This window comes from Typopeltis vanoorti, chromosome 19, assembly GCF_054136105.1.
Source record: "Typopeltis vanoorti isolate ZY-2024b chromosome 19, IOZ_Tvanoo_1.0, whole genome shotgun sequence".
Classification (NCBI taxonomy): domain Eukaryota; kingdom Metazoa; phylum Arthropoda; class Arachnida; order Uropygi; family Thelyphonidae; genus Typopeltis; species Typopeltis vanoorti.
This window is the reverse complement of record NC_143567.1, coordinates 27,199,170-27,211,404: the sequence shown is the minus strand read 5'-3', so window position 1 is coordinate 27,211,404 and position 12,235 is coordinate 27,199,170. Positions and strand designations below refer to the sequence as shown.

At 34.2% G+C, this 12,235-nt stretch overlaps 1 protein-coding gene across 1 annotated transcript in view; it reads left to right on the top strand.

The window, feature by feature from the left end:
- ArgRS-m (arginyl-tRNA synthetase, mitochondrial) overlaps window positions 1-12,235 on the top strand; it is a 156,374-nt gene that overhangs the window by 41,647 nt on the left and 102,492 nt on the right. Inside the window, exons 5-6 of the mRNA XM_090409394.1 lie at window positions 726-823; window positions 7,284-7,423. Coding sequence (XP_090265520.1) covers window positions 726-823; window positions 7,284-7,423 — 238 coding nt within the window. The remainder of the gene's footprint in view (window positions 1-725; window positions 824-7,283; window positions 7,424-12,235) is intronic.

Sequence of the window (12,235 nt, the reverse complement as noted above, 5' to 3'; positions counted from 1 at the left end):
TTTTTTGTTATCTTTTGTATTATAAGTCTTTTTGGTGTTCAGTCATGTTTGATGTTTTAATTACTAAATAATTACTTAGTTTAGTAATTACTTTTACACACCTAGCGAGAGTTCACTTATGAAAAATACATTCAGCTGACATTTCAAGTTCCTTAGTACTGAACAAGAGTTTTTGCTCTCTTAAGGTTTCTGTCTGGTCTCTGAAGAGAACCACCCAGTTTGAAACAGCTGTCAGGCCGGTAAAACCTTATCAGAATGGACTAATAAAAGGCGAATGTATAGATTCTTGGGTGGCATCTATGTCTTTTAAGTAGTCCACACTAAGGCATCTCGTGAATGCTGAGGAATGTATTCTTGCAAGCTCTCTGGTCAACTTACTAAACTTTCATAGTTTCTACATTTGGCTTTGAAATAATTCTGGATCGACTATTCACTTTGTTTATGTAATTATATTATTAATGTATCATAGGTTTACAACCTTATGTGGGCAGTAGTAACACATAAGGTTGTAAACCTATAATAAAATAAAAATAATTCACAAGCTGTTGTGGTCTAAATTATTTAATGTTATCTTAATCAAGTATTAAATCTTATCACCTGTCCTGTGCACCCTCTTGAGAATACAATTTAGGGAATAGTGATGATGAAATTATTATATTCATATGCCATTTGGTACTTTTAAAATAGAATGCTCAATATTTATATACTACTGTTAATTATTTCAGAGGATAGTTCATTACATTAGCAAAAACTTTGAAAATTTACCAGCAGAAAGTTGTCTTTTACATAAGCTTGCTGGCAAGAAGATCGTTGTTGACTACAGGTATGTATTAATTTTTACAGGCTCAAGTTTTATTTATTGAGCTGTTTTATAGCAATAATGTATACATCTAGGATATATATACATATATCAATAATGTATACATGGATATATTTGCTTTTCACTGAAAAATAGCTAGTTATATTGAAAATAGGTAAAAAAAAATTGGACAAAATTCAAAACAAATTAGATATGAACTTGGTAGATCACACACAGTTATGGATAATATCAAATGACAAAAATTGGAATGATTCAGTTACATCGTTAAATTCATCCAGAGCAATTATGTACACCAGATATACTGATTGACAAATTAAAACATTGTAATGGCAGATGCCCCTGAGTTAACATTGTTATGGACATTACAAACGTTACATATTCAAGTTAATGAAAATGAAAAAAAAAAAAAACAGCTTGGTACCAAAAAAAAAATACACGGTACCAATGTATTATAGGCTTATAGAAGTCTTTTGTGGGTGAGCCACATAACAGATACAAACTGTATAACTAACTACTCCAGGATAAAAGTTCTAGTAAAGAAGATGGTGAATCACTATCCATAAGGGAGGGGGGGGGGAGAGAGAGGGAGAAAGAGACTCTTCCCATCCTAGGACAGTTGAAATTAGAAGATAACATTATTTGTATGCGCTGAAGAACATTTGTTATTTTGGTATCTGGTTTAGTATTGCATTAAAAAAAAATGCTTCTCTCAAAGAAAGTTTTGTTTCTTATCCTAGGAAGAAAAATATTAAACGATTATTTATTTCATATGATAGCAAGAAGTGGGAGGTGGAGAGTGGATTACTATGTATTGTATGTTCATTAAGAACTGTGAAGATATAATTAATATGCAAGGCTTGACAAATATATTTGCCTGTCCACCCATGATGAGTAGAATTTACTAGCTGGTAAGTAGCTGTGGAATGAACAAAATATAGTATTTTTACTTAATAAAAAAAAAAAAAAAATAACTTCTCTGACCATGCTACAGCACTATTAATCATTTTGTGGAACTCCTATTTACTTATTGGGTGCATGTTATTAAAATACTGGGTGATCTTGGGTGAGTAAATTTTTTGTGTGACATATAAGGTTTTTGTGTAATTTTTATTGACCCCTGTTAATGTGAAATAAATCATATAATGAATAAATTTTTCTCATTTGTCACATGATACATTTCTATATATTAATTAGAATTATTTTGAACAAAATGCATGGGAAATGTTAATCAGTGTTTCATTCATAACAAATAAAAAATCTATATGTTTAACCAAGCAAGGCAAATCATTGAATTTCTTTTGTTTTTGTATTTACTTAAAATAAAAAAAAAATAAAAAAAATAAAAAAATTGGTAGAATCTCACTGTTTTTGAAACCAATGTGCCAAAAAAAAAAAAAGCTTTGGTGTAAATTCAAAAAACCCAATATATACATATATAAATGTAATTTTTTTTTTTCAAATTTGCATTGAAGAAGCAGTCTGTTTTATTTGCTTATGCTTCTAATAGCCAACATAAAATGAAATGAAATACAATTAAAAAAAAATTACCATTTGTGTAAGTTAAATGCATGAAAACAAACTTGACTGAATAATTTTACTTTCATTAATAGAAAATGTATATGGGTGTGTCACACACACACATATATATATATACAAACAGTAGGCCCCCCCCCAATATCTCGATTTCACTTATCAGTGGTTCGAAAAAAGTGCACAAAATGGTCGAGTGCTGTGCCGGTTGAAACATGCATACGCGTAAGCCGAAAACTTGTTGAAACACGCTTGTTTTGCTAGGCACTTGGACTTAAATGTGCATGTTTGTTCATGTTTAGTTTTACTCGAATTGTAAAAGAAAGCAATCACTTGTCTGTCATTACAACTAAAAATTGCGTTTAAATTCAAGCTAATAAAGTCTGAAAAATTTAAAAATGGCTTCAAAACCAAAGAGAAGACACGAAGTGCTCAGTATTAGTGAAAAATCAAAGATTATCATCATCATCATCATTAAATTCCTGCCATGTACCCTCAAGGGGTGTACAGGTGTTGATAGTACTACATGAAAAAAATTACATCATTACTAACTTCCTATCTACAATTTTACTCCAAATCAGTCTGTTACTTGTCAAGAATCCAACATTATCAGATCTTATATTTCTATCGTCTAAGGCACTTTGGACCGTATCAATCCACCTATATCTTGGTCTTCCTCTGGGTCATTTTCCTGCCAATCTGGAAGAGAACACTTGTTTTGCTAATCTTCCATCGCCCATTCTGTTTAAGTGACCATACCACCTGAGATTAGCTCTGCTAACGCATTCCTATATGTAAACAATGTCAAGTTCTTTCCTAACATCCTCGTTTTTAATATGATATTGCCATTGATGCCATCTGTTCATGCCTCTAATCTTTCTCAGGATTCTCATATCTGTGGTATCTAGTCTTTGGTCAAGTGTTTTACTTCTGACCCAGCTCTCAGATCCATAAGTTAAAACTTGTTTGAACACTGTCTTGTATACAGCTAATTTACTGTTCCGACTAATTTCTCTCTTATTCCATATGAATTTATTCAATTGACTTCCCACCATACCAGCTTTGCTGATTCTGTTGTCTATTTCTATATTTAATTTACCATATTCAGTAAAAATCATGCCTAAATAGTTGAAATGTTTTGCTTGTTCCACATGTTCTCCATTCACAATACAGTTGACATTTTCAGTGATTCTGCCTATTTTCATTCTTTGTCTTTTTATTGCTGACCTTCATACCATATCTATTACAATAGTTATTCAATTTAGTCAGAGAATCTTGCAGACTTGTAGCGGATTTATTTAGAAGTATAACATCATCCGCATAAAGCAAAGAGCTGACATTAACACCTCCAATTTTGATATCATGTTTAATACCACTTTCCTTCATAATGTGATCCATATAGATAATGAATAACAGAGGGGATAAGTACATCCTTGTTTCACACCAGATTTAACATTAAACAATCTTCCTGTACTTCGTTCAATTCTAACTGCTGACTTACAACTCAAATAAAGACTAAGTATTGCTTTATATAATGCCCCATTGACACCATATAACTGCAGTGTATTGATTAACTTCTCTCTTGGCACCTTGTCATATGCCTTTTCCAAATCGACAAAACTTAAATACAGATCTCTGTTATATTCCCATGCTTTCTCGACTATTTGTCGTAAAGTGAAGATCTGATCCTGACAACCTCTATTTGGCCTGAATCCAGCTTGTTCTTCACCAAGCTTTTCTTCCACAATTCTTCTCAACCGTTTCTCAAGTATACTTGCATATATCTTGCCAGGAACACTCAGTAGGGAAATACCTCTGTAATTCTCACATTCAGTTTTATTTCCCTTTTTATATATGGGTACTATGAGAGCTCTACTCCAATCATCGGGAATTCGTCCCTCTGTCCAGGCTTTCTGAACTATGCAGTGCAGCCACTGTAAGACTCTTATACCACCATACTTCAGCATTTCTGGCCGAATATCATCTACTTGGATGGCTTTTTCTACTTCAAGTATGGATATGTATTCCTGACTGCATGCTTGGCTCAGTGTTTTTTACCACTGTGCTGTCATCACTGCTTGTTTCATTTAGCAGTTTTTCAAAGTAATTACTCCATACTTCAAGGATATCATTTTCATTATCATACTTCAAGGATACCATTTTCATGTCACCTTTATCATCTCTAACTCCTTTTACAGCACTCTTTCTTCCATTCCTAAGCTTCTTCAACAACCTCCAGAATATTTTGCCACCTTCTTGATATTTATTTTCTATATTCTTGCCAAAGTCCTCCCATGACTTTTGTTTAGCTAGTTTTACACAGTGTTTAGCATTCTTGCATTTGTCTCTGTATTCTCCAAGATCACAAGCCTTATTTGACAGGAACTTTTGATATGCTTTCTTCTTTTCCTTCACTGCCTCTTTAACTTCCTGTGTCCAGCAGGGAGTTCTGATTTTTTTATCCTTGCAGACAACCTCACCACAGATTATCAACATGATTGAAATAGACAAAACATCAATTGCAACCATTGCCAAGATCTATAATAAAAACGAATCTTCAATATGTGAAGTGTTGAAGAACAAAAAAAAAAATTCTTGGCAGTCTTTCCATTGCACCCAAATCTGCAAAAGTTAGGGGTACAGTGCATGATAAGGTGTTACTCAAGGTAGAGAATGCTTTGAATTTGTAGGTGGAAGACATGATAAGAAAAAGGATTCCTACTGATGGTAACATGTTACAACAAAAAACATTGATCCTATATGAAGACATATGGCTGCAAGATGAAACAGAAGAGGAAGAAAAGTCACTTACAGCAAACAAGGGCTGGTTGCATAGATTCAAAACTAAGTTTAATCTAAAAAACATAAAAATTACGGGAGAATCTGCATTGGCTGATGAGAAAGCTGCTGCATTGTTCCCAGCAGAATTTAAAAAAAATTATTGCAGAGAAAGGTTATCATCTTAAGCAAGTTTTTAATTATGATGAAACCAGCCTTGTTTGGAAGAAAATGTCCCAATGGATCTACAGCCATAAAACTGTGAAGCAAGCACCAGGCTTTAAAGCATTTAAGGACAGATTGACGTTGGTACTTTATGGCAATGCAGCTGGTCATATAATTAAACCTGACCTTGTTTACCTCGCACAGAATTCATTTGCCCTTAAAAACAAAATCAAAAGTTGTCTGCCTGTTTTTTGGCAATCAAATCCGAAAGCGTGGGTCACGGTCATGTTATTAACAGAATGGTTCCATCAATGTTTTATTCCAGGGTGAAAAAATACTTGGAGAAGGAAGGATTACCATTTAAAGTTTTATTGATAATAGACAATGCTCCAAGGCACCCTGAGTCACTAGTCACTGAAGATGAAAATGTTCAAGTGGTTTTTTTCCACCTAATACAACCTCGTTGCTTCAGCCACTCAATCAAGGTGTCATTAGATGCTTCAAAGCCTCATATGCTCGGCAGGTTTTCGATATGATTCATGCAATGGTTGAGGATTCTGCTGATGTTGGAGTCATAGAATGCTGTAAATCATTCACAATTGCAGATGCAATTGTATTCATCAAGGGAGCAATAGACGAATTGAAACCAGAAACGATAACTGCATGCTGGAAGAATTTGTGGAGTGATACTGTTCATAATTCTCAAGACGCCCCTATATTAACTCACAGATAACAATGATAATTAACACATCACGGAAATAGGTGGAGAGGGATTTGACGATATGACAGAAGAAGAAGTGAATGATTACATAGATGGACTTCATGAGGTGCTCACTAATAAGGAGTTGAAAGAACTTGCCAAATCTTCTACAAAAGAAGATGAGGATGAAAGTGAATAAGAACCACCAGCATGGACACTCGAAAAATTTGCCATGATATTTCGAATGGCTCAAACATTAAAGGAACAGATAATGGATTATGATTCAATGATGGAGCGCAGCATAAAAATTACTCGCACAATAACAGAAGCTTTGGAACATGTACTGAATCGAAGACACAAAAACAGCAGCTTCCAATAACAATGTTTTTTAAAAAAGTTGACAAAGCTTCTACTATCGAGGATCCTCAGCCATCCACATCATTTGCTCAGTAAGCAAGCAAGCAGTCAACTGCTAAAGATTCGGAAGATGAATAAATATGTAGCTGAACACAATAAGGTGTTCTGATCTCAGTTGATTCCTCCTAATAAGAATAAAAATGTTAAGGTTTTTATTAACAATTACATTTTCATTATCATATTTTCTCATTTCATTCTACATAATTATTATGTGGATTAAATTTTATTTGTCTAAAGACGAAGTTTTATTGAACGAAGCAATTTTTTTGGTTTGCCGCTTCACCCGTACTACTCAGGGGCACTTTCTACTGCATTTGGGCACACATTCCATTGCTCCTCATAGATTCTAAAGACGTAAAAATTGTTTCATGGTAATTTTAAATAAATATGTACTATTATTATTGAGGAGCAATGGAATGTGTGCCCAAATGCAGTAGATAGCATCCCTAGATAGTATGAAGTGGTAGTCTAGAAATTACCTCATTTAATAAAAAAAAAACTTTTTATTATTATTTATTTAGCCATACAATTTAGTGTGTACATTATATATTAAATACATAACATATTCACTAAAGAACCCTGCAGTCCTAGCGCGTGAGACTAAGTCAATTTACTAATAATTTCCTGCTTCAGTTTTGCTATATATGTACAAAAATCTGGGTCTCACTAGTACCTTGCTACTATCCGCAGTTTCAGGTATCTGCGGAAGACAATGGAACCAAACTCTGCAGATATGGGGGCCCTACTGTGTGTGTGTGTGTATATATATATATAGATAGATAGATAGATAGATATTTGTATGTACTTTTTTTTTTCTTTTTGGCACATGAGATGAAAAGATTCTGATTTTTTTATTATTGTTTTTTATGCCAGTTCCCCTAATATTGCTAAAGCATTTCATGTTGGTCATCTGAGGTCAACAATAATAGGAAACTTCATTTCTAATCTTCATGAATATCTCCGAAATTCTGTTGTCCGGATAAATTATCTTGGTGACTGGGGAACACAGTATGGTTAGTAGACATTTTTGAGTTATTTTTATTAACAAATTAACAAAACAAAGAATGGTGATTAGGAACATGTCATCCTGAGTAGTGCTGCTTCTGCTGCATAATGAATGCAATTTTTTCTCATTTGTCACATGATGAATACATTCTTATATACTAATTAGAATTATTTTGAACAAATTGCTTTGTAAATGTTAATCAGCATTTCATTCAGAACAAATGAAAAATTTATCTGTTTTAAGGAAATGTGCTATGGAACTGACTGTGCCATTAACTTAGTTGTTTAATGAAAGTTTAATGGGGCAGATTCCTGGAGAGTGGAAGGAAGGTAAGATAATGCCATTGCATGAGGATGATGGTAGAATGGAGATATCAAACTATAGGCCTATATGAATTTCTTCTGTAGTTGTAATTTTGGTGAAAATGGTAAGAACTCATACAGAATTGGGCAGATTAGGGTAATATTATTTATGCAGGCCAGCATGGATTTTTTTAAAGAGTGCTCTTGTTTTAGTAATATGCTTATCTTTTATAATAGAGTAATAAGAGTAGGAGATGAGGGTTAGGCATACACTGTCTTTTTTTTTTTTTTTTCCAAGGCATTTGACAGGTTGCCACATGACAAGTTGATTTTAAGTGCATCATATTGGTTTGGATATCATGTTAGTGGATTGAATTGGCTTTCCCTGTAGTCTTCTGGCAATATCACTGACATAAAGATTGACTTTATGTCAGTGATATTGTCAGAGGACTACAGGGAGATGTTCAGTTGTTTGCAGATGATGTGAAGCTTGGAAGGGTTATTAGCAATAGTGCTGATGTTTTGACTCTTCAAGAGAATTTGAATAAGCTGGAAAGGTGGTCAAATAATTGGGAGGATGTCAGTTTAAATGCAACTAAATGTAAGGTTTTGAAATTTGGGATCCACAGATGGGATGCTTCATACTCACTTGGTGGAGTTATACTGGAAGAAGTGGAGGAAGCAAGGGATCTTGGGGTGATTGTGGATAGAGATTTGAAGTTCTGAGGACATATTGCAAAGGCTGTGAAGATATCTCAGAGAATTTTGGCAGTGTTGAGTCCCATTGTATAAAGCTACGATAAGACCGATCTGGATTTCTGTGCTCAGATCTGGTCACTGGGATTTGAAGGGGATGAAGTAACCTTAGAGAGGGTGCAAAGACAGATAACCAAAATGATATTATGACTGTACAACATTGATTATGAGGATATACTGAGGGAATGCAGACTGCAGAGTTTGGTATATAGAAGGCAAAGGAGAATATGATCGAGACATTTAAGCTGTTGAAGCATTATTATCATATTAACACCGAGGAGGTTTCTCTTGTCCTTGCTCCTTTCCTTCATGCTAGAATGAAGGAAAGGAGCAAGGACAAGGGACCATCCCTGGATGTTGCAAAAGAAGTGATGAGTAAAAGCATAAGTTTTTTGCATAGAGAGTGGTAGGAGCATGGAATGCATTGCCTGAGAGGGCATAGGCTTTTGGTTGACTAGTGTTGACCTCCCACAATGAGTCTTGTGACTCCGTAGAGGTCAGGCTAATAAATAATATCTATGTATCCAGATCAATCATATTGAGATTGCAGTTCATTTATCCAGAAAGCTATATTACAGTTTTTTTTTTTTTTTAATTTTTAATGTGAATCCCACCAATAAAAGGCTATTAGCCTACTATAGTACATTGGCATCAGTACTGCAGATGGAATGAGAATTAGATAATCTAACCATGCTCTAGAGACTAATCATGAAGCTTTATATTGCCTCTTCAAGCCTGTAATAAGCAGAGTAGTTCCCACATTGTGTGATAAAGTTCATCTACTACCTAAAGACATGCACGAAACATCTGTGCCCACAGCAGAATTTGAAACCACAGACTGCTGGTTGGAAAGTGAATATGTTAATTACTTGGCTAGCCAGGGCAGTGTTATTAGCATTACAAGTCTTTCATATATAGATCAGTTTTCCCAATTCACTATTCTACACATTCCAGAAGTACTTGTTATGATTAACATACAGAAGTTCAGGCCTAAGTACACATTAATTGCTAGTCTCCATCTGTGCTGTGTATAGATGGATTTTTAAAATTTTATTATTATTTTTTATTATTGTTGTTGAAATTGCAGTGGTCATTTTTAGAGATAATAATGTGTTGGGAATTCAGTTAGCTGTAGTGATTATTCTGCTTAATCAGGTACTCACAATACAATAATACAAGCATAACAGAATTGCATTCTTGTGAGCTAGAAGGGACAACTGTTGTCCAGAGATTTTTTAAACTTTAAATTGTTAAGCTGTCTTATTACATTAAGTCTTTCCTTTACACACTACACTAATTTTGATTTCTAATTATCTATGCTTTCCCTAATTGGCCAACAAATAGGTACCATTCATGTATACAGTTAGCATTCACAGTAATAAACATTCAGGGATGATAGGAACAGTTTACTATAGTGAATTTCTTTTAGCATACTTATGAAGGCTTTGGTTTGGAGTTTTCAGTAGCTTGTTATAGTGCTGTTTGCATAGTGAGAATCAACCATTTGTGTGTATTATATATACACGTACTTATGTATATGTATGTATTTCTGACTTATTCATGGAATGTCCTCAAGGTTTTTTTTTTAATTTTGTCAGCTAAAATACTTTTCCATTTCTATACATGATCAGTTTCCTCAAAAAAATTAATTCTCTTTATTCTGTGATAAAATTTGAAATAATAAGATAATCAATTTTCCTTCCTAGATGTTGTTCTTACCTGAAAAACAACTGATCTTTTCAGTAAACTGGAAGTCAAATTCTTTGGCACATATTTTATGCAAAATTTTGGTACAGTATTGATTATGAAAATTTAGCATTTTGATAACAGTTAAGCAGAGTACATACCACATGCCCCACTGGCTTAACTTTACAGCAAGAATTCTGCACTGGAATCTGTGATGCAATAAAATGGCTTGCTGGCTTGGTTGGCTAGGCAGATAGCTCTTCTGCTCTCCAGCTAATCACACTATGGGCATAGACATTTGCAAATGGTTTTATGTAATAGATGAATTTTGTCACCAGTGTAAGACTATCACTGAATTACAAAAGGCCTCAAATGGCTTGAAAAAGTTTCACATTTTCTCTCTAGAGTAAGGAGTCTATAGTTCAGTTGGTATAACACTTTGGTCCTTCCAACCAAAGGGTCAACACTAACCTTTTAATTGGAAAGACCTGGATTTGAATCTCATCTAGGATGCAAAGAACTTCAGTTAAAAGTGAGTTAGATAGTCTGGTTTCATACAGAGGTGCCCAAAAAACTTGCTGTTTTCATTCTGCAAAGCAGACAAACTACCTAAGAGAATGTGTGCAATTAATAGACATAATAATTGCCTCATAGCCTTAGTTGCTTCGACTATAAGATTTCAAACAACTCTAGAGCAGTTTTTCTGGAATATCTAATGTTTAGCTGCATGTATGATAGATTTTACAGCCTTTTGCAAGTTGGATTCATTGAAAAATATTAAATAAAACATCTTATCTTGGCTGGAGCTCTACAGGAGATTTACATGTTATCAAAGGTAAGAGAAAGTGGATTTATTTATTTATTTTTTATTTTCACAATCAAAAACTTTATAAGGCTCAAAGAACTGTCATGTTCGTCAAGAGAAGGCTTTTACAAATATCCATGCCCAAGGTGGGATTCAAGCCTGCAACCTGTTGGTTGGAGAGTGGGTATGCTATCCACTTGGGCAACAAGGTTGACATTATTCAAGATCTTTCTTGAAAGATCTTGAGAATAAGAATGTATTTGTTGGTGCTCATTCCCACAGGAGAATGGCAGAGAGATCAGTGTTTTAAGGCATTGGTTATGGAAGATCTTGAATCTTGGATGTTTGAGCACTAAAGTTCTCAAATAAAGAGAGAAATGTAACTCACAGACCATTCACTACCTTGGTTACTTGCCTTTGGATCATTTTCACCACTTTCACATTCCGAAGAAACCCAGGTGTCCAATTCCGTGCATAGTACAGATGTGGTCTATTAAAGCTTATAAACAGGGATAATAATAATAATACAATAATAAATCTCATCTCTACTTGCCAGTATATTTTGGAGTCCTGTTCCATCTATACAATGCACAGTTTGCAGTCTTGTCTTTTGATCCCAGACAGAAAACTTCACATTTGCCTCATTGAACTGCCAACCATCATCTGTTAACCAAATTTTCAGTATATTTAAATCATCTGATAGAATCTTCATAATAAGGTCTCTATAGTAAGGCAGTACTATTGCCTTCTCCAGTTTATCATTATCAACAAACTGGATATTCCTCCTGAAATAATTCCCAATGCCAGTAATGTATAAAATAAACAGCCTTGACACCATTGGTCATCTGTCCTTTCCTTAATTCAGCTCCAGCACATACTAATCTTTGATGTCTGTGCCTTATACACCCTCTTATCCATGTCGTTAGCTTCATAACCATTGCCATTTGCTCCAATTTACTTCCTTACAATATAACTTACATGTAAATATCCTGTTTAATAAAACATAAAATATATTGAATAATGCAATTTTTCTGTACTTTGAAGCCTTACGTAAAACTGCAAAGAGCCTCCAACTTCTGGTCCAACCAGGTCACAGCTGAACTCTCTTCCTTTATTCTCTGTACCTTCCTGTTCATTAGCTACAATGCCAAAGATTAACAAAATAATTGTTCCTCCCATCACCTCACATACCTCTCAACATACAAACTATAGTAATAATATTATCCCCATATCTGAGTCACCTCAGAAGATATATCCAGAACTTTAAAGA